Source organism: Rhinolophus sinicus, chromosome 15 (assembly GCF_057876585.1).
Source record: "Rhinolophus sinicus isolate RSI-liver-muscle chromosome 15, RSI-T2T, whole genome shotgun sequence".
In the NCBI taxonomy this organism is placed as follows: domain Eukaryota; kingdom Metazoa; phylum Chordata; class Mammalia; order Chiroptera; family Rhinolophidae; genus Rhinolophus; species Rhinolophus sinicus.
Window position 1 is genome coordinate 87706801 of NC_142515.1, and position 25744 is coordinate 87732544.

Consider the following 25744-nt stretch of genomic DNA (forward strand, 5'->3'; position numbering starts at 1 on the left):
AAAATGTTGACGTCAAAAGAAAGTTAGGAGACTAATAAAAATATCTCACAGTGTATCAGAGCCACCCTTTTCAATTGTTTCATAAGCTAATCACAAAATTTCTGTTTTATAACAATAACACTAAAAAACTAAAAACTAAGCATTCATTGACAACCATTTACTATGCATTGAAGCGTAAGATACTTCAATTCATTGAAGGACCATGTTGTTTTTCTTTTTGATAAGGTCATATTACACATTATATCTAATAAAATAGAAGGCATTACAACAATTCAAGTTATAAAACTTTAAGAGGTAAATTTTTCACCTGTTTTTAACCTACCATGCCAGATTTAACAAGTGGTATAAAAAGATTTCCAAACAGTAAGTTTTATTTCTATTATCAGTAAATAAAATTTCCAAATATTTTGATAATTACTTCAAGTTATTTTTAATGTCACAATGGCTATAGCTTAACTAAATCTAAACACGTATGTAATTTAATGTTTTTAAATAACTTTCATTTTTGTGAAGAATAATAATCATTAGATGTTTTAGAAATTTTCTATATGGGAGAAAAAAACTTCCTATTTGAGGCTTACCATAAAAAATACAACAGTAAGAGAAACCAAATAAAAGACACTAAGATATTTAAAAACAAAATGGACAGAATTTGAATCTGATACTGTGATATATTAAAATTAGTCTTAAATAGCAAAAATCCAGCCAAAGTAGTCAGGGAACATTGAAAATATAATTGTTGTTTCTATTTCTTTAAAAATGTTGTTTTGTGCAGGGATGTTAAGTCATGGTAATAAACTAGATTAATGACTTTTAAAAATAATAAAATCATATGCAGTAGGAGCAGGGATTTTTTTGTTGATTTTTTCCCCATGTATAGAATTGTGTAGGAGTTAGAACTGTGGCGAATAGAGAGAACAACCAATATACTGATGTAGGGGTTGAAAATAATTTACAAAATTAATTTAATAAAATGTCTAGAACAGTAACAATTATTAACAAAACAATGAAGCTGTCTCTATTCGCATTTAACAACACATTTATGCCAAAATTGAATTAATATAATCATATTAAGCAGTGAACTAATATCTGACATAAGATACAATACAATTAATGTTCCCATTGAAGACCTAAAGTCATAACAACATCTCTATATACTTTCGAAATACCTTTTTATTTCCAATTCTTGGTTGTGTTGAAGCAGCTCATTGTAGCCTCCTAATATCAAATGGAAGACCCAGAACATTTCTTAAAATGGAACACTGTATTTCCCCTAATACAGCAGATAAAATAATTTAATGTATTTATTGAAACAAAAGGCCCATGGTTACTAATGCCAAACTATAGTTTTTTGTTTTTGTTGTTGTTGTTGTTAATTTCTAGTACTATCTGTGGTCCTTAAAACTATCTACTGTTGATACTCGAATTGTCATGCTGTTTCTGAAAGGAACAATATGTCTATCCTGAAAGTTTCACTGTAATTAACCCCTAAAATTTACTTTATGTGGAAAAGTTTCATCGTAAAAAAAAAATCTATATATATGTCAAGATTGATTCTACTACATTTTGTAGACCAAGCACATATTTTTATATCATCAGACAAGTTGAGTTTCAACATCTAACTTTACACTGTGACCCTGGGAAGTCACATACCTCCTTTGAGCTTCAGTTTCCGAACTACACACTGAGCACATCACCACAGTTTTCAGAGGCTGGCATAAAGTTTAGAAAGCTAATGCATGCGCCTAGTCCTAGGCTAGGCACACTGTACTACACTAGGTGTTGATGGTTTTTTCCTCTTCCCATTCCCGCTCCTAATAAATTTTGGCTAATTGGAGATTAGTGAAAAAAAATACAGAAGTTACTGGAATAAATCAGCTCCATTAAAAATCTCATTATATTGCAGGCAATAGTTATACATTTCCAAAGTTACATTCAATAAAATCAAAAGATTGGTTTTAAAAATGTATTTACATATTATAATTCATATGCAAGAAAAGATTCTTCAGGGCAGCAATGACAAAAAACAAATAAGCTACATCTGTGTGTATATTTCATTTTGTAAAAATGAAGAAAAATACCCAATTTTATTAAATGTTAAATGTTCATGGACAGGTAACAGAAACAAAGCTACTTCGTAGAGCAATCTACAACATCAAAAAAATATCAAAATAGAGTTTCTCTAAAAGAAAGAGCCTTTTATTAATGAATGGGTCAATAACAATTAAAAGATCCCATTATTTGTCCATGAAACCTCCTAAAGACGGTGCTACTTCAAACAGGATTCTAATAGAACTTGGCACATAAATTTTAACTTTTCAGCCATCCACTACTTTTCACTTTCTTATAGCTTCACTCACTCAGACAATCTCACATATACATATATTAATATTAAAAACACACATGGCTGTGAAGTAGAAAATTCATTTTCTACAACAAAAGCAGTTCAGCATATTTATACCCAATGTTCTGTCACGGAAATGGATGTTCCTCATAGAGTTGCTACTTGACATACACTATTATGGTTAATATTTCAAAAGATGTGTTTCTAGAAGGATCTATTTGACCATGTGCAAGAATTCTAAGGCATTATAAGTAGTTGTTCCACAGGACAAGTGCTGCCCTCACAAGGATATACTCTTGATACATTTAACAAGTCTAGTGATTGTCACCAGCCAGACAGAGGGAGACATTCATAGTCTATGGGTGGTTGGCTCAAAGGTCAAAAACTTTGTTTAAAAAAAAAAAACGTTTATGGAATAGCACCATATAAATTCTTTCAGAAACAAATCCTTTTTCCAACATTGCATTTTTTTTTTTAAGTGAATCCCAGGAGGAGAAAAAAAAAAAATCCATTCTTACAAGACCTACTTCTGCTTCATTTCATTTCTTTTTTTAAATACAACATTAACCATGTCAACATCAACAATAACAACTACAACAGATCAACAACAAAAGAAAGACAATAGCAGCAGTGGTAACTTGAGTATGAACCATCCAGGCAGTTTCTTAGAAGAATCCTGTTCACACCTGTTGGGAGTTTTTTCATAAAGTTCATGACATCACAAGACTTCTTGGATTCAGTGTGAAAAGGCAGCACTTTCACTGAAAGAATTGAGTTTACCAATCAACTGGGCATTTTTCAGCACTTAAATAAATGATGTCTAGTGCTTAACTGCGATAATGGAAATTATTGACATTTCAAACTTGACAAAATATCAGTAAAATAAAGTGGTCTCAAGATGACTTGTGTTTCAAAGAGGTTAATCTGGCCTGCAAGTGAAAATAATGAAGCTGAAATATTCCAGTTTCCAAACACTGGACACACCCACATTTAAAGTACAAATCACCCTTAAAAGATTCCCAGTTCACAACATCTAATGTAGATCTGGTTTACACCGTGTCCAAGATAAAAAGCCAAAGCGATCATCCTAAAATACAAAGAGAGGGTTTTCCAGTTTATGGCCTGCAAGATCATTTTCTTATTTCTCCCAAATCTTGCAAAATTGTCAAAAAGCACACTCTGCAGGGTCACAGACCCTGAACTGAGCTGAACTCTGAGTCATCTATGTCAAGCTGTGAACAGAAACTTGTGGAGTCTTCCTGGAAGCATGTGATACCTTTTCATCAGCTTTAATTTACATCGTCAAGCTTGGAAATCCTGATAATGTTGATCAAGGTTAGCCGGAAACTTTTCTTTTAGTACAGAAATAACTCAGATCTTACAGCTTTCTTCTGTTCAAGCTCATTTTATAAAACCTTTGTGCTAATATCTTCATTTAAAAAAAAATACGTCTTCTCTCCATTACACATATTCCTTTAGGTTCTGAAGGATGTTATGGTAGTATTATTTGGTATGTGTGGTATCTTGATATCTAATGCTTTTGTATCTTATATGAAATCCTTTCTTGTTGATTGTGTCATCAGTGTGAAAATGAATTAAAACTGTATCCCCAATTGAATAGATCTCTTCTGGTGGCTGAAACAAAGAAACAAACAAGCAACTAAACAAACAATACAATGAGTCACTTTTTCTTCAGTGTAATTCATGTTTGGGAATTTGTTGTGTGTGTATATAATTTAATCTTCCCAACAACCCTGAAAAGTGGATATGGGTGACTCCTTCATTTTACAGATGAGAAAACTTGAGTTTCAGAGAAGCAAATGACATGCTCCAGTACACCTGGGCAGTCTGTGATGGAGCTCAGCTTTTACTTAAATCTGCTTCCAAGTTCTCGAATTTGGTGTTTTTTTACCAAATTTTTAAGCCAAGTTCTTTTGATTTACAAATAAATAAAGTGAGGTTCAGAGAAGATAAAAAGACATTAAATTTGTTTCAGAAGCTACTCTGAGGCAGGGCCACTTCCAAATTGAAATTGTCCATTCCTTCTTGTTTTAATAATCTGAGTACCAAGAATTTCGTTTTGTTTCACTTCAGTTGCTATTTGGACAGGAGTTCAATAGTATTAGTTAAGCAACAGATACTGATAGACATTCCAAAAATTTGGACTAATGTCTTCACAACAAAATATGTATTTAAAAAACCATTTTATATTACTACAGTGAGTCCTGGAGGAAGAGGGGGGATGTACTGAGAAAACCTTAAGCGTTTCTTTTTCTCATGTCTTATGGTGACACATTCTGACCTCTATCTGGCACTCTGTCCCATGCACAACTGACACACTGCAGTTGAACAATGGCAGACAAGTGGTGGACACTGCTCTTCCCACCTTATAAAGAAGAGAATGTCAATCTGAATAGTGTACATGTTCTGTTTTCTTTTACGTTTTGATTTAGGATGGTGACAACATTCTCAAATGCATGTGTTTAGGCATATTACATTTATATTATTAAATATTTACTGCACAATAAAAACACAAATATAAAATTTAGAATGTGGGAGTAACAAGAAACTGTATATTGAATTCATCTCTCTCCCTTGATATTATCAGCAAGTTCACTAGAGGTAGGAAGTGGTTAGAAGTGGTGAGGTGTGTTATAATTTGTTACGCCATTCATAATACAATCTAATGTTTTCTGTAAAAGCACTGCTGTTTTGTATACATGTTACACACGTCAATCATGCATCAGTCGACAGTGTTTTTACCATGTCTATGGTATTCTGTTGGTACTACACTTACCCCTGACCCACAGAATCGGCCAAGCCCCACCGCTGTGGAATCAAGACCGCCAAAGAGCTCCACATAATCATAGCCACAGTCAGCTTCTTCTTCCACTTCAAAGATCGGGAAAGTTAACTCAAGTCGAGAGCCTCGTTCTGACACCAACAGCCATTCACAGTCGATCTGTCCTGGGTAGTTGTTGTCACCAAACTGAGCATGTGAGTACAAGTCTCTGGGTTTTGATTCTGCTTTCAGTCGGCCACCACATTCTGCCCGAGGGGTTGGGAATGAAACAAGTAAGCTCAATGAGGTTTAACAGATCCAAGTTCAATTTCAATGTCATCTAACCATTCTCTAACTTCTGTATTCATGTCTATCATCAGATATGTTTCCCGTAATGGGCGAGTCAGATGGTGCACTAGGTGCTGGCACAGACCCTGGACACAGACTGCTGGTTGGAATCAAAGCTCCAACACATGATAGCTCAGTGACTTTGGGTAAGTGTCTGTGATCCATAGTTTTCTTAAGGGTAAAATGCAGATGATAATACGAGTACAAATCTTAGTGGGTTTTCAGGATTTACTTCACAGATAAAAATCACGGAAAGCTGCCTGCGTTATATAACTTGCGCTAAATATTTTTTATTATTATATGTCATTTTTAGTTTAAAATAACTATTCTCATGGAGAAAAGGTAAGTGTCTTAATTTGAGTTTAATCTTAATAACTCAAGAACCCACAATTCAAAGGAATAAGAAATAACTTTAAAATTAATAAAATTCCTCTGTGTGTGTTATACAGAACTTCAACACAGAATATATAGAACAGTCTTACTTTACTTAAGTAGAAATATTTGTCTAACTTGATTGGGAAAAACATACATACATCATGAATTATAGTTATCTTTTAGCTCCAGAACCTTTTTAGTTTATGGTTTGTGTTTGTAATAAATAAAAATTTCCAATAAACACAGTAATTTAGCATGTCAGCAATACCATTTTAAATCAGCTGTTTGAAAATGCTTTGCAAGCTGCAGAGCATCTTCTCCAGAATTCTGGGAAACAAAAAATAAAGCTGAATAAGAAAGGTAAATAAGAAGGAAAGAGAAGCCTGGGGGGTGGCCTTCATTTTAATTTGGAAAGACATGTTTGTTTATTTCCTGGTAAAGTATTAAATTCCCGGAGAGGTCCTGTAATTCTACCTGTAAATGCTTTTAGTGGGGATTCAAATTTGAGTTAGACCAAAATAATTTCATTTCTAAGGAGCTTAATAATGTTATTATTTGATTTGTAAATGACATTGACAAATAGGTGATGCTTTATGCTACAGAAAAGAAGTCCTACCAGACAATGCTATGTTTTAAAATATTATTTTCTCTTCACATTTCCTCTTTTTCTGTATTATAGCCGTATCTCTGAGCAAATACACCGGCTATTTTTTTAACGGAAAGATTTGTTTCCTTCAATTAGTTTATTTAAAGCGGTAGTGATAGCATTCACTACCCCATTAAAATAAATTTGGATCTACAACAATTCCAATAAAGTCCATTTCCCATGGATTTGGACAGTTACTTGTGAGTAAACACCAATAAAGCTATACTGAAGCAATATTTGTAATCACCCAGTTTTAAAATTCATAGTTTAAGAAGCTTTTATTGTGGATACAGTTAAAATTTGTGTACAGAAATATGTTTATTGAAGCAAATTAAAGTGTATATTTCAGGGCCCATCTATCATAGCAACATGTATTCTAGAAGGAATAATGCATAAGTGCTTTATAAATGTAGCAAAAGTGGACAGATGTGACTGAACTTAGCTGTCTTGTCAGCAGAAACTAACTGAGGATCAGAATTTTGGAAACTTCTGAAAATCAGTTTAACTTACCAGACTGTAAGCTGTGCACAAGCGAGATAACTTAACAGTGTCTATCCAAAGCATGTGTTAAATAAATATTTGATGAAAGATTATGGAATAATACTCGTCAACTTGTTAGAGAAAGTTTTGAGGAGAAATAAATAGTAGGTAGTACATAAAAAATATGTAAAAATATTTTACAACGTATGGCTACTAGACAGTAACAGTATAACATAAATTTACACAGAAAATTCCAAGACAGCTGGTCAAATGAGGGCAAAACTTTATACATGAAGAAAAAAAGAACACTACAAACAGAAAATTCTGACAAGAGCAAATTAACAGAATTGGGAAGCCAGGACTCTAATTCCAACAGCTATTGTGTGTGCGTGTGCACGCTATGTGGCTATCGTTTAAGTTTTAGTCTCAGATTCCTCATTTCTGAGATGACAGTTGGGATTAAACAACATTGAAGGCAGGTTTTGCCTAACAAAATGGGATTGAGGGGGCTCATGGGGGTATTTGAATGAATGTGAACTGAATAGGAAAATAAAATGAGCCTAATCAGTTAGATAGTTTGAACAGAGGATTCTTTACAACTTAAATAAGGAAGCATTCAGTCTCCACCTATTACTTCAAATAAGAGTAGTCCAGCTTTGTATCTGTTTTCTTGCTAATCCAAAATTTGTACATTGAGAGAAAATACACTATAGTGGAAAGTACATGAGCTTTGGAGACAGTCAGAATTAGGATAAAATCCAGGCTTTTAACATAATTTTAGAAATCCTTGCAAATTAATCTTTTATGTGTAGGTCTTAGAAATTCTTCAATTTCCCTATCTGAAAAATGAAGATATCTGCATCCTATAGCTCTTTTGAGCATTCAGTGTTTGTAAAGTGTATATGGAGCATACATATGCCTAAAATGTCAAGTGCATACTATATTTACCACTGGATCTCAATACATGATCTCTGTTATAATATAATTAGGTCCTACCAATGGATTCTTAATGGGAATATAAACACAATAAACAGGTTCCATGAGCAGAGGCCAGGAAAATTAAGGAGTCACGGAGTTTGGCAGCTGGAAGAAATCTTCAGATTATTGTCTTGCAGATGAAGAAACTGAGACTCAAACAAATGATTTTTTTCCCAAGTTCCCAACTAAAGTAATGACACAGAAGGACCAAAACCCCAGATATACCCATACAGTGGAATATTATATAATCTTTAGCTTCTGTTCACAAAGGGTAAAAAGAGAAGTTTCTTTCCCATAAAAGATAATTTTCATTTAACTAAAAAGGGCGAGTTTACACATAGATAATTTTAAAATGCTGTATCATCAGCTATTTTAAAAGTTTTGACAGCATAGTTTCATATTGCATTCTTGAAACCTATGACAGATAGGGTATTTAATAGATAGATTAGATAGATAGATGATAGATAGATAGATAGATAGATAGATAGATAGATAGATAGATAGATAGATAAACAGATAGATAGATATGTCACGAACTCTGTATCAGAAAACCATTGATGCAGTAATGGGATTCTAATTTCTCCACCCCTTCAACATATGACAAGTTATCAGAAAAATATTTAAAAAGAAAATAGGTATGGTAAGTCCTTCATTAGTATGAAATTTATGGTCCATGAAAGATTCTTCTCAAACCAAAATATTTACATTAATCATGATAAATACTTCATTTGTATTATTGATAAGTCTAATCATTATTAGTATAAGTCTTATAAATACCTGACAATTAATAACCACATTCTCACAGACTTCAATATAAATCTACTGCTCATAATAAAATATACTAAAGTGAAAAATAATATTGGATAATGAAATAATTAAAATTCTGATTTCTAAAAAAAAATGAAACAAAAAGAAAACAAAAGCAGCCAGCATGAAACCATGACAAAAATTACTGCCCTAAAATTGTTTCAAGGATGAATATGTAGACTATTTCTATACTATGTTTTATATCAAGATATTAATAAATTTGTACCAGAAAGCCTCAATGGTTTATGCATAGCGAATGCCACTAGATGTCACTATAAGCTAAAGTACCTTACTAAACATCTACAGTTAACTGATTATTTTAAAATTAAAAAAAGAAAAAAGGACACTTCCTAGACATTTATGGAATATGTTATATCAAATTGGTTCCAAATTATGAAAAAAATGTTATTCTACATTTTTGCCTAAGTTTTTCCATATTTTTTTCTAAATTATGTTTTATGTCTTAAAAGACTTCCAGAACAGCTATAATTTGTAATAGTCATATTAGGGATTAGGTTTAGGGAAAATTGTATTTCATGTCAAATAAAACAGGGGGAAAATGAGGCTCTATAAAACAGAGAGATAAATCCCAAATTTAATCTACAAAAATACATTCATGCAAAAGCTAGCTAACCAGGGAGGGTGTTAAATAACAATTTTTGAATATCAAGCCACAGATTTTTATCTGTTAAATATGACATATAAATCAAACTGTAATAAATATTAAATACATGATAGAAACATTTAGAAATAGTTCTATTTGATCATACTTCACCGGATACGAATCACACCAGATTATTGGGTTTCTTGCTAAATGTTCATCAACTACAAAGATGTGGTAGGATACTATGTGGTTTTCAGATATTTCACACAGTGCTTTAGTGAGATTTTTTTCTGCTGGACCTGGAGATTCATGTATGATACTGTTATGGGATCCATTGCATACACAGGAGAAAAAACTTGGATCTTAGAAAAGAGAAGCATGACTCTAATTTGCTGACCTGTAGAATGTGTAGCTTGAAAGCCTTTTCTCTGAACAGACGCATCAGAAACAAACCGAACAAACATTCTATTTCCAGTAGCCACTAGGGGCTCTGGGATCTTGTTGCCACATAGTCGTCCAAGAATTGGTGATTTTTCCGTTTCTCCATCAAATACTTCCAAGTGATCATAAGCACATTCTTGATGCTGCTCTATCTCAAACTCACTAAAGGCCTGTTGGAGAGAGAGAGAGAGAGAGAGAGAGAGAGAGAGAAGGAGGAAGAGGAGGAAGAGGAGGAGGAGGGAGGGAGGGAGGGAGGGAGGGAGGGAGGGAGGGAGGAGGGAGGGAGGGAGGGGAAGGAAGGAAGGAAGGAAGGAAGGAAGGAAGGAAGGAAGGAAGGAAGGAAGGAAGGAAGGAAGGGAGGGAAGAAGGGAGGAGGGAGGGACAAAAAAATCACATATCATTCCAAATAGATTCTTTTCTTTGAAGCAGGAATACAGATCAATAAAATATGTTCAGGCCTTACAAATGATTTAATCTATATAGTGCATTATTGAAAGAGCTGTGAAAATAATAGAATGCAAAAGCTCTAGGAAAACATGAGGAAAAAATGCAATAACTTCATGTGAAAGTCTACTATTTGACTATTACAGCTAATTTTTCTATTGCAATTAAATATACTCCAGAACTAAGACAGATTTTAATAACAAAATGACATTTTATTCTGAATTTAACTTCTAAATGCATCAGAAAAATTTAAACAATTCTATCAAAAATGGATCCCTTCTGGTTTTGATGATCATCGACTATTGAACATCATCCTACCTTTGGATGCTTAATCTAAGAAGAAAACCCCATAAAGTGATTATTATATTTTGACAAAAATTAAATACAGTAAATCTTGATAGAATGACTAGAACAAAGGGAGTTTTCACTATGTATTTCTTTACTTAGATTTTACAACCCATATTATTAGAGAATAGTAATATGAATTTAGAACTAGATTACATTAACTTACTTTTCAGACAAATGGTACACTTATTTTAGTATTTGGAGTCCTGCAAAGTTTACGCGTAGTATGTTTTGCCACTTAAAAATCATTCTAATTTACCTGTGTAATATTTTTTATGTGCAGGTCTTAGCAAATCCTTAAAATAAAAATTTATTTCATGTCTAACACATTAAATATCACAAAGAAAAGTTTCATTGAGATGGACTGAAAATAACATTTTCCAAACTATTAATAATTCCAGGAATTCCAGGTTATCTGCCATTGCTAAATAGGCTTTTTCCTTCTCCAGAAAAACCATCATACATTCACTACTGTTTCACTATTACAACTAATTCTATAATTGCAATTAAATCTACTCCAGAATTTAGACAGATTTTAGTATCAAAATGACATTTTTTTTTCTGAATTTAACTTCTAAATGCATCAGAAAATTTTACACAATTATATCAAAACATCAATTCCTTCCAGTTCCAGATAATCATAAATATTGAACATTGTCCATTAAGTCTATACAACAAAGCTAAAAAATATATAAAGAAAATAAACCTGAGGAAAAATACCTGAAAATTCATTAATTTAGCTACAATCCTGGCAGCATAAAATATTTGCACATAAACTGTTTATATACTTGTTTTCTTTAATGCAATTCTGTGAAGTGATCATAATTCTCAGTTTAATTAAGACATACGTTTATAATTTTGAAAAACATGTGACTAAGAATAGTTCTCCCTCAGTGCTGGCCACAGTTATCTATTCTATCGTGTTTCCCGAAATAAGACCGGGTCTTAGATTAAGTTTTGCTCCAACAGACGCGTTAGGGTTTATGTTCAGGGGATGTCCTCTTGAAAAATCATGCTAGAGCTTATTTTCTGGTTAGGTCTTATTTTCGGGGAAACACGGTATACCACACCACAGTTTACTCTCACTTCTGACTTTGGAGGAATAAGGGAAGAAATGAAAGAAGCAATTTATGTTAACTAGGGAGTAGGAGAAAGGAATGAAAAGTACTTAAAGAAGAAATAGGAGAAAAGAAAGAGGGTTCATCTCTCATTTCTTGTTCTGCACCATAATTTATAAAAAGTATAAGTTAAAATGTTATAACTGATAAGTATTAAAGAGTCATTATTTGTTATAATCATTATGGGTAAAAAGGAATATTCACATCATTTGACCAAAAGCACTGGATAGTACCAAAAAAAGATTATAGCACAAAGAATTGCACTGGAAACAAACAAAAATAAAAAAACGAAACAAAACAAAACAAAAAAAAGAACAGTGCAAGAAAATATAATGAACAAGGAGAATTTGACAGAGTTTAATTATCCTGAAATACAACATTCAAAGTAGGTGATCTGTGTAACCAGTGGCAGAGAGTGGAGTAGAATAGAACACAGCACATAGGATGTTGAAGCCCCTGAATGGATGGTTGGTGGAATGTCTAGATAAGTCTGTCCTATCTCATGTTTATGGCCAACCATATAGGAAACACTACAGAAGTGGCTGACCAAATCTGCTGGTTTTCCAACCCTTGTAAGATGGTATTCACTCAGCTACTCTCATCCGTATGTACACATCTACAGTCTTAATATCAGTTTGTAACTGGCGAAAACCAATAAGAGAAAACTGGCTTAACTGTACCAGAATACTTTATGAAATATGAAATTAAGCTTCTGAATTCTAAGATCAATATTATCTCAAGAGGAAAATAATATCTGGAAACCATCGCATATCTGTCAAGTAATTAATTATTTCGAATGTGATTCAGGGTCATTCATCTAAAAATATAAAGAGCAGAGAAACCTACATTGCGGAAGAGAAAATTGTAAGAATGATGAGGGTAATGGCATTCTAAGGCATATCCTTTAAGTAAAAGTTAAACACGGGATCAGAATTTATAGACCACACATGTTCAGTTCATTGATTGGCCCACTGAAAACTAAGTGAACGAGATAACCAAGTGACTACTTCACTCCCTAATGAAATGCAGGGTATCTGGAGTAAATCATAACATCTGTTTTACAGAACAGAGCAACACTACACAAAGTGGCATTGAGCTGGTGGGCTGGGGGGCATACTGACACCTGGTCTGGAGCCAACTGGCTTCAGCTTTTTATCAAATTACTAATGGAATCAGACTGACTGTAAGAGTCAAACTAAGCAAAGTTTTTGTAGCTGACATACTCCCAAGCGATGCAAACAACTTTCATTCATTAAGGAATTAATGAATTTTCCTCTTGGAATTGGTAGCAGCTTATTAGGCCAAACTGCATATATTGGGTGGTCCTTTTTTAGCAGTCAGCCTAACCCAAAGGCTGCACCACACACAAGCGAAAGCGTGACTAACTCACATGCTGAGATCTCATAAATCTGGCCCTAAATATCATAGAGACATCCACACAGAGAGACCTCCATATATAATGACTTTGCCTCAGTACAAAATATTTATAGGCCATAGAAAGGTATTATAGGAACCCACGGGAAATTGGAAAATCTTTTAAAATGTATTTTAGAGTTTCCAAAGAAAAAGTGAGATATACAATTTATTACTTTATTCTATGACATACGCTGAGCCATGAATTGCTCTATCTAAGTAATGCAGAATGTGAACATTTCCAGCTACCCGGGACTGATGCCACAGAAATGCCCTGCAGAAGACACTTAGATACCCCCAAAGTCCTTCAACTTCACAATGAGGACAGGACAGCTCCAAAACTGATGTGTGGAACTTTGATTTCTGCTGAAACACTGCCCTCTTTTTGAGGACTTTTAAATATTTTTTTTATGAAGCATTGACATTAAGATTCTACGGACATTTTGATACTCAAACCCTTATTACCTTACTCATTCCATGATTCTATTTCTATGATTTTAAGCTTACCAACTTAGGTTTTATAATAGAAATACCAAGAGAGTGAATAGCTGTGAGCTCTAGTCAGAAATTCTAATGCTTGTCCCACAAGACAAACTAAGAGATTAAGGAGTCCCATTCAAAAGAAATAAAATTAAACTCTTATTTTAGGCTGTGGAAAGAATAACTGTGTTTCTGGAACACCCAGGCAAGCCTAATCTATGTAGCTGGCCAGCAGCCAGGCTTGCATGTACAGCCCCCTCATAAGAACATTTGCGGAGGTGCTTTCATTGAAAACACAGGCACTGGCTAAAGGATAAGGCCATTCAGAGTCACTACAGATATTCACAAAGGACAAGATAATAAAATGATAGTGTTTAATGTGGAAAACAAATTTAGCCAGGGTGAGCATTTAAACTAAGAGAATGAAAGAGAGACTGCTGCAATCTGAGCAGCAGTGAAATAAGAGTCAGAGCTCCCTACTCCAATCACGTTTTGCATTTTCCTATCTTTGGTAAGAACTGTCAATTGGTTTCCCACAAGGTAATGGATGAATTAGAGGCCACAGTGGAATACAAATCCCAGCCTTCAGTTTTGAAAGGCGTTTTCTTTTCCATGAGTCCTCTATAACTGCGATCAAATACACTTTTTATGGATTTATGGTAGAGAATTATATAACACTTGTGGGTGTTTTTGTTTTCTAAATAGCCCATATATGAAGCTGTAAATTGCAACTACGTATATAACTTAACAAACTTAAACGTCAAAGAAAAATCCCATAATACATTAGCTTATTGCTATATGCTCCTTTGCCTGGAAATTTGTTTCTGTTTGTTTGTTTTGTTTTCTTTTGAATGAAGAGTAATTCAAAATAATTAAAAGAAGTACCCAATATTTGGTGATCAGTTGAGTCTCAGAACCAAGACAGGATGAAGCCAGAAATAATAGATTTGTCGTTATTAATTCAGAACTTCATCCCACAGTAAGAAGAGTTTTTTGAAGTATCTTCCAACCAAGGTTCCTTTTATTTTACAGCCATTATGCGATCAGCATCTCATGATTACACTTACACACACACACACACACACACACACACACACACACACACACACACACTGAAGACAAGGCAAGTGTATTAGTTTCCTATTGTTTCCACAGGAAAGGACCACAAACTTAGTGGCTTAAAACAACATACTTTTTTTTGTCCTAGAGCTCAATGGTGCAGGTCAGTAGTCTCAAATGGGTGGGCAGCACAATGTTACTTCTAGAGATCCTACGTGAGAATCTGTTTCCTTGCATTTTTTCCAACTTCTAAAGGCTGCCCTCATTCCTTGGCTCATGTCCACTTACTCTGTCTGCAAAACCAAGAATATAGCATCTTCTCTCTTCTCTGACCTCCTGCCTCCCTCTTGAAAAATCAAGCCCAGATATTACAGCATAATCTCTCAATTTCAAGATCCTTAATTTAACCACAGTTCCTTATGCCATGTAAGGTAACATATGTATAGGTTCTGAGATGAGGACATGGGCACATTTGGTGGGGGAAAAATTATTCTGCCTTCCATATAAAGTAAGGCCAAATGTTTTCACTCTCTGTGATTTTTCAGGAAAATGAGCACAAACACTTATGACTCCATGATTTCAAACTCTTTGCACTTGACTTTCGCTTGTATCAGCAAACTAAATCCCACAGGGCAAATCTGGACTGCAGTCTGTTTTTGTAATTAAACTTTTATTGGAATACAACCATGCCCATTCATTTGTGTGTTGTCTATGGCTGCTTTCACACTAAAAGGGCAGAATTAAATTGTGCCCTTTTTTTGTTGTGACACATGACATAGTCCACGAAGTCTATCATATGTAATATCTGGCCCTTAAAAGAAAATATTATATCCCTAATGAACATAGCTGCAAAAATCCTCAACAAAATATTAGAGAACAGAATTCAGCAATACATTAAAAAGTTCATACACCATAATCAAGTGGGATTCATTCCTGGTATACAAGGGTGGTTCAACATCTGCAAATCAATTAATGTGATACATCACATTAACAAAATGAAAAATAAAAATCATGTGATATCAATAGATGCAGAAAATGCATTTGACAAAGTCCAGCAGCGATTTATGATTAAAACTCTTAAGAAAGTGGGAATAGTGGGGCCATATCTCAATATAATAAGGGCCATATACGATAAACCCACAGTTAACATCATACTCAATGGGGAAAAGCTAAAACCTTTCCCCTTAAGATCAGGAACAAGGCAAGGTTGACCAATTTCTCCACTTCTATTCAACATAGTGCTGAAAGTTCTAGCCACTGCAATCAGACAAGAAATAAAAGCCATCCAAATTGGTAAGGAGGAAGTAAAATTGTCATTATATGCAGATGACATGATACTATATAGAGAGGACCCTAAAGACTCCATCAAAAACTATTAGAACTGATAAATGAATTTAGTAAAGTAGCAGGATACAAAATTAATATTCAGAAATCAGTTGCATTTGTATGTACCGATAATAAAATATCAGAAGGTGAAATTAAGAAAACAATCCTATTTACAATTGCTTCAAAGACTATAAAATACCTGGGAATAAATTTAACCAAAGAAGTAAAAGATCTGTACTCAGAAAATTATTAGACACTGAAGAGAGAAATTAAAGAAGATACAAATAGATGGAAACGCATACCATGTTCATGGATAGGAAGAATTATATTGTTAAAATGTCCATACTGCCTAAGGCAATATACAGATTCAACGCAATTCCTATCAAACTACCAAGGACATTTTTCACATATAATCCTAAAATTTATATGGAACCATAAAAGACCCCAGAAAGCCTCAGCAATCTTGAGAAATAAGAACAAAGTGAGAGGCATCACGATACCTGACATCAAATTATACTACAAGGCTACAGTAATCAAAACAGCATGGTACTGGCATAAAAACAGACACATAGATCAATGGAACAGAATAGAGAGCCCAGAAATAAACTATGCCTATATGGTCATTTAATCTATAACAATGGAAGCAAGAATTTATAGTGGGGTAAAGACACTATTCAATCAATGGTGCTGGGAAACCTGGACAGACACATGCAAAAAAATGAAGCTGAACCACCTCCTTACACCATATAAAAGAATAAATTCAAAATGGATTAAAGACTTAAATGTAAGATCTGAAACCATAAAAGTTCTAGAAGTACATATAGGAAGAAAGTTTACAGACATTACCCAGAGTAATATTTTTACTGGTATATCCCCTTGGGCAAGGGAAGTAAGAGAAAAAATAAACATGTGGGATTACATCAAACTAAAAAGTTTTTTTCACAGCAAAGGAAACTATCAATAACACAAAAAGGGATCCTATTGAATGGGAGAATATATTTGCCAATGATATATCTGATAAGGGGTTAATATCCAAAATTTATAAAAAACTCACTCAACTCAACTCCAAAAAGACAAACAGCCCAATTGAAAAATGGGCAGAGGACACGAAGAGCCATTTGTCTAAAGAGGACATACAGATGGCAAACAGACATATGAAAAAATGCTCAACCTCACTAATTATTAGAGAAATGCAAATAAAAAACACAATGAGATACCACCTCACCCCAGTCAAAATGGCTATCATCAATAAATCAACAAACAACAAGTGTTCTCTCTCCATGCACACACAGAGGAAAGGCCATGTGAAGACAGAGCAATGAAAAGTCATCTACAAGCCTGGAGAAGAGGCCTCACCAGACATTAACCCTGCCAGCATCTTGATTTTGGACTTCTAGCCTCCAGAACTGTGAGGACATAAATTTTTGTTCTTTTAACCACTCAGTGTATGGTATTTTTTCATGTCAACCTGAGCAGACTAATACACATGTGAACTATAATAATGAGTCAAATGGAAATTCTCGAAATAGACAATATATTATGAGATAAAGAATGCTTTTGACAAACTCATTGGTAGATTCAAGACAGCCAAAGAAACAATCACTGAATTTCAACATAAGTCAATAGAAATTACTCAAACTTAAAAAGAGTTACAAAGAAAAAAATAAAATAGCAGATCACCCAAGAATTATGGGATAATACGAAAGAATCCAGTATATGTGTAATTTGAATCCCAGAAGGAGAAGAGAAAACAGAAGTGCAGGAGAATTTTGTGAAGAAATAATGGTCGAGAATTTTCAAAAATTCATGACAGACACCACAATATGTATGCAAGAAAGCCAGATAATTCTGAGAAAAATAATTTACTAACACACACACACACACACACACACACACACACACACACACACACAGACTCCTAAACACAGTATATTCAAACTACTTATAAAAAGAAAATGTTGAAGGCAGCGATAAGAAAAAAGTCATTACTTCACAGGAACAAAATTAAGATTTACAACAGACTTATCAGGAACCATGAAAATCACATGGAATCAAGTATTTAAAGTGCAGACAGGAAAATAAAACTGTCATCCTAGAATTCTATACCCAACACAAATATCTTTAAATAGTTTACACAGACATACTCTACACAAAATATAAAAGGAAATTCTTCAGAGAGGACTTTGGTACAAGACAAAATTTGGATCTACATACACACACACAAAAAAAATTCTCCAGGAAAATCAATTTTCCTAACTCCCTTTGCTAGCTGCACTTCTAAATAGAATACAGCCTCTGTATCTCAGCCCATAAGCTTCTAAGAGCGATCCTCTCAATCAGGACCTTGGACAGGACTGGAAACCAAGTTCCTGTAGTGATGTAATCTTAGCATCTATCATCCTTCCGAAGAGTGGCTGAAGTGAATTGAAAGCTCTGTTTGGAAAGACATTTACTACTATTTTACAAATATGATGATTGGAAGGAACTCCATAATACAATATGAACGTCTCCATAGTACAATATGACAGTGACTGTCTCTAAATGTATTACAATGCTGCACAGAAATAAAGCCTCTTTATTCTTAAAAAAAAAAAAAATCATTACAAGAAAGGGTTCAAGCAGAATTTTAAAATTAACTTTACGGCTGGACTGATCCAGTAAACTACCATGGACTGGTGATCGCATTGTCAAGGCAATCTCTTGTCCTTCAGTATGTGCCCACTGGCTATTCTGAACTTTGCTAGCTGGCATTCACCTCCTGCTTTAACAACAGCATATTGCAGGAAATTTTAAAAATATCTATATTACTACGATTTTATATTTTTTAAAATTATACTCCTCAAGTATTCTGTAGCCTAAATTGAAATTTAATATATACTATTAAATGACCAGATGCAAGACTCAAAGAATACATGAGGGAGGACAAACATTACATTCATACTTGAATTTGGAAGAAGTCTAAGGAGATCAATATCCATCAAAAGAGGGCAAATATAGTATGCAGAAATAATATTCCACAAACCACAAAACTAGTTTTATTATAAAAAAATGCATATGCTCTGTATATGAGGCATATAGAATGACACAGTCAGTAGAATTGACTATGCTCTATTTAAGTGAATACTTATTTTATTGCTGTCTTACTGAATTTTTGATTTTTTTTGTTGTTGTTTTTCCTTCATTTATTTTCTCCATTTGGAGATACCATTTTCAATAACACATTAGGAAGTAGAGCCTACTGTTTTGCAGTAACTTTGCTAATGCCTTGTAAAGGATCCAGGATAAGAACACTCTTTGAGAGCTACATGGCTACCATTACTACACCTTGATCTAGGAAATCAGGGATTTGTTCAGTGTTAGTGGGAAACATAGGACAGAAAACCTTTTCCATCTGACTACTAATTCAATTCAATTAAATAAACATTCATTTCACTTCCATGTGCTAGGCATGAAAGACATAGGCAGTCAGCTTAATAAAAGAATGATGCGCTCACTTACTAATTTGACTCGATGGCCAGGAGTGGCACTGATTTCCCATGTGCATTCCTTCCTGCTTGGGTACTTGTCTGGCCAGTTGGGACTGGTGATGAAGCCACTTGGACTGTGGATCTTCTGTTCACACTCAGCTGTACCAATAACGATAATATCAATCAGTGTGGAATTCTAGCCCAGAATTGGTCCAGCAAGAAAGCAGGCTATTTAGCCACTATCCTGCTGAAAGATTTTCCTAAATACAACATATCATCACTCTAGTCTCTGTTACCATATCCACCAGCTTTGGCACACATGTTGCTGAGCATAATCAGGCAATGCTTGTTTTCTTGCTCACATGAAATTAAGTGTTTACAATGAATTAGACAAATGCCTAAAAGAAAATAAACTATTTTAAACTGCTGGATCTGTAAGTTCAGATTTTAACAGAGCAACGTATTAGGTTGGTGCAAAAGTAATTGCGGTTTAAAAGGTTAAAAATAATTGCAAAAAGCGCAATTACATTTGCATCTACCTAATACATTTACAATCAAAGATATCAACACTTGGTATGTGCAAAATATTTAGTGCAATGCCACACAAAATCAATGGACTATGCCATTTCAATTCATTTTTTTTTCTATTAACAGAAACATCATTTACAGCTAATTAATACCATTAAGCCACTTTATGAATTATTTACATTTTCTCTCTCCCTTAGTTAAAATGTACACGTCAATACCTAAACAAAAATTTTAGCTGCTAAAATAAAACACTAATTTCATCAAAGTGAAATGAAGCACTAAGGGGAAAAATAATGGGACAGCTGCGAGCCATGGAGACAGCTTCTGAACTAATTTCAAAGACTATTTCATTCAGTTGATATGAAATTTTTTTTAGATGTTTTTCACAATTAAAATAACTTCATCTTAAAGGGGTCCATTCCACATTGTTAATATCAAACTGCAAAAATATTGAATATCCTCAGGTTGTGTCCATTCTATATAATTTATGAAGCAACACCCTATGTATCCTAGTTTAGACTGTGAATTATTTGTTATGTATTGTGTATCCCATTCTAAAACACCATACATTCTCTGAAATTTTCCAAGAACCCTCTTTGGGGAAATTCTTTACTAAATGGACAAAACACCTGTTATACTGCAGAGCTGCACAGTAAGGGTAAGACGCCGAGAATAATGTGCTGTTGTCACATTCCTTACTACTAAACCTTTATCTTATACTTGCCAGGTGTCCATAGGGAGGTTTGGATTTGTAACAGAGGAATACAAAAAGCTCCTTTTTAACCATATAGGATCATGTAACAAGACAATAGTCTTAAAGTCTGGATCCTGTCTTGACAAGGGTTTTCTAAATCCCACGATCCCTTTCCTTGCCTTTCCATATGAAATGTGGAGTCTCCAAAATCTGGCAAAGAGCTTATGAGACAAAGCCAAGAGGCTCACTGCTGAATTGTGAAAGGTGCCCATATAGCAGAAGAGGTAAAAAGGAAATCCATCCCCTTTACCGGCAATAAAAATGAATTTGATTGGGGGTACCTGGATATAGTTCTATCTAAAAGGAAGTTTCCTATAAAATCCTTTCTTGAAAATATTTACTGTAATAAATGGAGACTTAGGATATCAACATGTATTTGCTACCTGGGAGCCATGAGTTACACACAAACTCTGCAAAAGCTGTCTCTTTTTCTCTGAATTACCTTCCATATCTGCAAAATAATTGAGCCTATTCCCCAGCTTGTTGATTTCACAGAATACCAAGTTACAAGTATGAGAATCCCCGTGGCTCTATGCTCATATATGAAAGTAAAAAGAGACAAAAATCCTGCTTGCTTATGATTCTGGGCAATGTCAATAGTTCAATGAAAATAGAAAAAACCCTGTCCCGTGACCTTATTTGAATGGAACTAAATGGAAAAGGGTCAATTTAGAATACTCTGCACTATTTGAATGTGCATACAAAGGGATGCTTTCTGTGGTATTACTCTGCTACTTACCAATCTACATATGCTAATGACTCAAGTTATAAAATCTGCCTTAGTAATTCTTTCAAAATAGGCATAAATCCAAGTTAAGTAGAAAATTCAGGAGAAGACCCTCAAAGGAAGAAATAAGAATTTACTATTTACTATTTACAAATTACTACTTCTTATTCCCATCTAGCTCATATGGGCTAAGGAGATTAAGATCATTGTTTTTATAAAATCTTGGAATATTATAAGGTCTGGGGGCCAAACACAGGTGGGATACTGTTGTGCTACAAGTATGATTTTTTTTTTCCCCCCAAGACCAAGACTTAAACCTTTAAATGGCACAGTATTTATCTACCATTTCCAAATGTCTTTCCTCTGGCAGGCATTTGAGTTTGACACTCCTGGTATTTAAAATGGCATCACTCATGTAGCACACTGATGAAATATTTTGGGGAGGGAAATTAAGCCACATGCAAAACATTTAGCAAAAGTTTAAACATGAAGACTGTTATAAGGTCTGTTCTATAAAGTCCTGGGGATAATGTGGTGCTTTTCTGGCTGCCAGATGGCATCATAGCAGGGCCTGCTGTACAAAATTATCCTAATGCTGCCCATGTGTGAAGTGCAGAACCTTTAGGTAACGTGAAGTTTCCAGTAGTGTGCCTTGGCTCTTTGAACACTGCACATATTGGTTTTTTTTTGAAATTTGAACCATCAACCATGACATCACTCATTGATATGAGTAACTCTACCCGGAGGTAGTGCTTTACCCAAGCTGCATGAAATTCTAGATGTTATCAGTAAAAGAACACTCCTTCCATACCTTCCTTGCAGTCGTGTTTATTTTCATGCAGCACAAATCCATTGCGGCACTGACACATGTAACTTCCCATTGTGTTCACACATTCGTGTTGACATCCGCCATTATCCTTAGAGCATTCATCCTTGTCTAGCAAAGAGATAACCCCATAGTTTAGTAAGTAGCTTTCAAAACAAAACATATCAAAGGAGAGTCATTTAGTTGCGGTTAACACTTGTAAAGGGTAAAGTACCTCACAGCATTCCTTGTTCCCAACATAAAACAAAACAAAAGAAAACAAACAAAACATTGATAGTGTCCTTGTTTCACCCAGTCCTTATTTAGCTTGGTGCCTCGTGCCAAATACTGAGTTTCCAAGTCCATTTGTGCTAGGATGAGAACTGGTAGTCCTCTTTCACTTCTGGAGTAGAAATTTTGAGGAGAAGAGAAGAACAAATCTTTTTCCAACTAATCTTAAACATGTATTGTCAATTAAAAAAAATTAAAATTGTGGACAGTTTGAATAAATGCAAAAAAAAATGACATTAATGTAGAGGGAAATCCCTCAATATATTAACTATAGCATTTAGACAGAGGCTACGCAAGGTTCCAAGATCTGTGTGTAATCACTTTTCAAAACTCTTAGTATAACTATTATAGTTGATTTTTTCCCATTAATATTGCAGTTATGCTAAGCATTAATGAATCTGGACATTTCATGATATCCTAAGACAGAAAAAAAAAAAGCATCGTTAGACTATTCCAAAGAGGAAAGTTAATTTTATATATTCTAAACATATCTACTCCAGCAGACGAGTTTATTAATAAGTAATTCCCTAAAAGGGCTTTTAATGCACTGGGAGCAAAGGTTAGAATAGGAAATACGAGCTTTAAGAAATAGCCAACAAAGTCACTACAGGAACAAGAGCCAAACTAGATTAGCAGGCTATCAATCCAGAAAGAGGCATCAGCCATCATATTATGTCACTCAGCTTTCATTCCATGGCTGGCTTGTCTATTAAAGTCAAAACTGGCAGATTGCTCATGACACATATATGATGACGTATCACTCAGCTTTTCATCACTCCCACAGCAAAGAACCAAAGGACACAAGACAGTCGTATCAGAGGTTAGACCGAATTCATAAGTCATAATGTCAACTGATTTTTCCATTGGGAATTTGTGAGCTCACGGAGGCACACAAATAGCAGATGCTATATTCACTTTTTTATCAAATCAATATTCACTCTATGGAGATAGATTTAGGAAAGACATTTTTCTCAAAGAATCTAATAGTAATTTTTAAGGATACATCTATTTTTCCACTTTTGGAGACTGGTTACGTGACATAGTACACACATGCTTCTGGGATATATTCATGCACTGGCAACATCAGAATATTCCAAATACATACAGGCACACTCAAAGTTCTAAAGAACATATCAGAATCAATATATCTGTGATTTATGTGTTCCCTGCCTATACTTAACAGTTCCATTACATTTCCATACTTACTGTGGAGACTAAAAAAAACACACAAAATATGTAGAATAAAGAAAATTCGCTAGCATCAAACACCAAAATATGTAAGAAATTAGAAGCCAATAATTAGCCTTGTAAAATTAATTTTAGAGAAATTTATAATAATGTGGAAGCCCTGTTTCCTTATTTGTATCAATAGTGAAAATTATAGTTTATGAGTTATTAATGATCTATGCAGATAGGATGGTAAACCATACTATCTACCACCATGGTGGCAGCGGCCTACATTTTCTAATTCAGACAATCAAGCAGTAAATGATTTAAATTTATTATTTTAATGCATCTTTCCAGAGGCTCTTAAGATGCTTCAGAAAAAATACTCTTTCATGAATGGATGTAGAAATACACTTCATCTTTGTTAAATGGAATACATGGAAAGAGCCAATTTAAAATTTTCTGGTGCCAGTATTACCCACTCGGAAATAGACACATCTTTTTTCTATGAAAATGTTTGTATAATGATTGTTTGCTGTACTTAAAACCTGACAAAGTGAATTTTGGTTGTACTATAGGTCAAACAGACTTTGGAGAGTTGGTTAAAAATTTAACAACTGTAAGCAAAGTAGTTTAGAGATAATTTGTCCACATTTGCTATTGACGGTCAATAGTTGTGTCAAACCCTATGGTAGCAGGGACCACTGAATCATCCTATTATCTGGATCTATTTGCATTGCCATACATGAAAGATATAAAAATGTTAAAATACAAACATAAACACAAGTTACTATTGCTGAGTTTTAAAATCCATAGTCATTCCATAATGAAAACAATTCAAATACATAAACTATCTCTAACATTAAAATTTTATTCTATTGGAAATATCAAGTCACTAGGTTATATTTCTAAGAGTAACTATTTTCTTTATATGTGATAGATCATAATCTGACCTGTGGTGATGTTAACTAAAGAGAAACAAAGTTGAAAGTGAAACTAATATTTGAGTGGTAGTTTTTTGTAGCCCATTACTCATATTTCTGTTGTGCTGGAAAGATAATTTAAAAATAATTTTTAGAGGAGGAAAAGGAGAGCGGAGAGGAGATAGAAGAAGAAAAAGAAGATTAAAAAAAAAAGAAGATTTTATATAATCATTATTGTCTAAGTATCTATTATTTTTCAGTTTCCCAGTTGATTGGTGCTTGCTGCCTTCACCCCCACATCTAATGCTGACTAATATAACCCATGTCACATGAAAATTAACAGTTATCAAATACACTACTAGAATATATGTATAGGTTAATCTAAAGTTTAGCTAAAATTCAAAACTGGACTAATCAAAATAGTAACTAAAAACCCCAGAAGGAAGTTATCATGCCCAGCAATGTAGCATATAAAACTGTGTCTCCATGAATCAAATAGTCATTTGAAAAAAGAAAATTTCAGTAAACATTGGAATACTCAAAATTATCCAGATGTTTTACATCTTGCTGACAAAGCTATTTAACTTAATACTTTAAGTTGTCTAAGGAGTAGTGAACACAGGGTGGTTATTTTAAACAACAGGTGATTAAATAGAAGTAAATAAACTATTCTAATGAAGGTGAATGCAATTTCATATTATCTATATTGATGAGAAATAGCATCATAAAAGATAAATTCCACAAATACAATCTAGACTTCTTATGTATGAAAGGTTATCAAACCAGGGGATAAAAGCTATTAGCAAACATGATTATCTTTTCACTTTCTTTTTCTTCTATTAGGACACAAACTACAAATATTTTTAACAATGAAAATCCAAAGGAGAGAAGGGGGAAGATGCAGAGTTTTAAATATTTCTCAGAGTGTCCGCATAACAAATTTAATAATTGAGAATTCTATCAATAATTCATTTAAAATTTTCTAGCATTTTTACACTGTAGGCACAAATGTTTTTGAGTAGTTTTTATTAGTGAGAGAAATAAATGTTTTGTTGAGTAGAAATAAAAACATTTATTTTCTGCAGATGGAAA

At 33.9% G+C, this 25744-nt stretch overlaps 1 protein-coding gene across 5 annotated transcripts in view; it reads right to left on the bottom strand.

The window, feature by feature from the left end:
• Positions 1–935: 935 nt before the first annotated feature.
• The window catches only part of TLL1 (tolloid like 1), a 169657-nt gene continuing 144848 nt past the window's right edge, over positions 936–25744 (bottom strand). For all 5 annotated transcript variants that reach the window (XM_088792448.1, XM_088792449.1, XM_088792451.1 and 2 more), the window contains 5 exons: positions 22278–22403; positions 19489–19616; positions 9762–9975; positions 5142–5392; positions 936–3979 (listed from right to left, as the gene is read on the bottom strand). In XM_088792448.1, coding sequence (XP_088648574.1) covers positions 3848–3979; positions 5142–5392; positions 9762–9975; positions 19489–19616; positions 22278–22403 — 851 coding nt within the window. In that variant the 3' untranslated portion in view covers positions 936–3847. The remainder of the gene's footprint in view (positions 3980–5141; positions 5393–9761; positions 9976–19488; positions 19617–22277; positions 22404–25744) is intronic.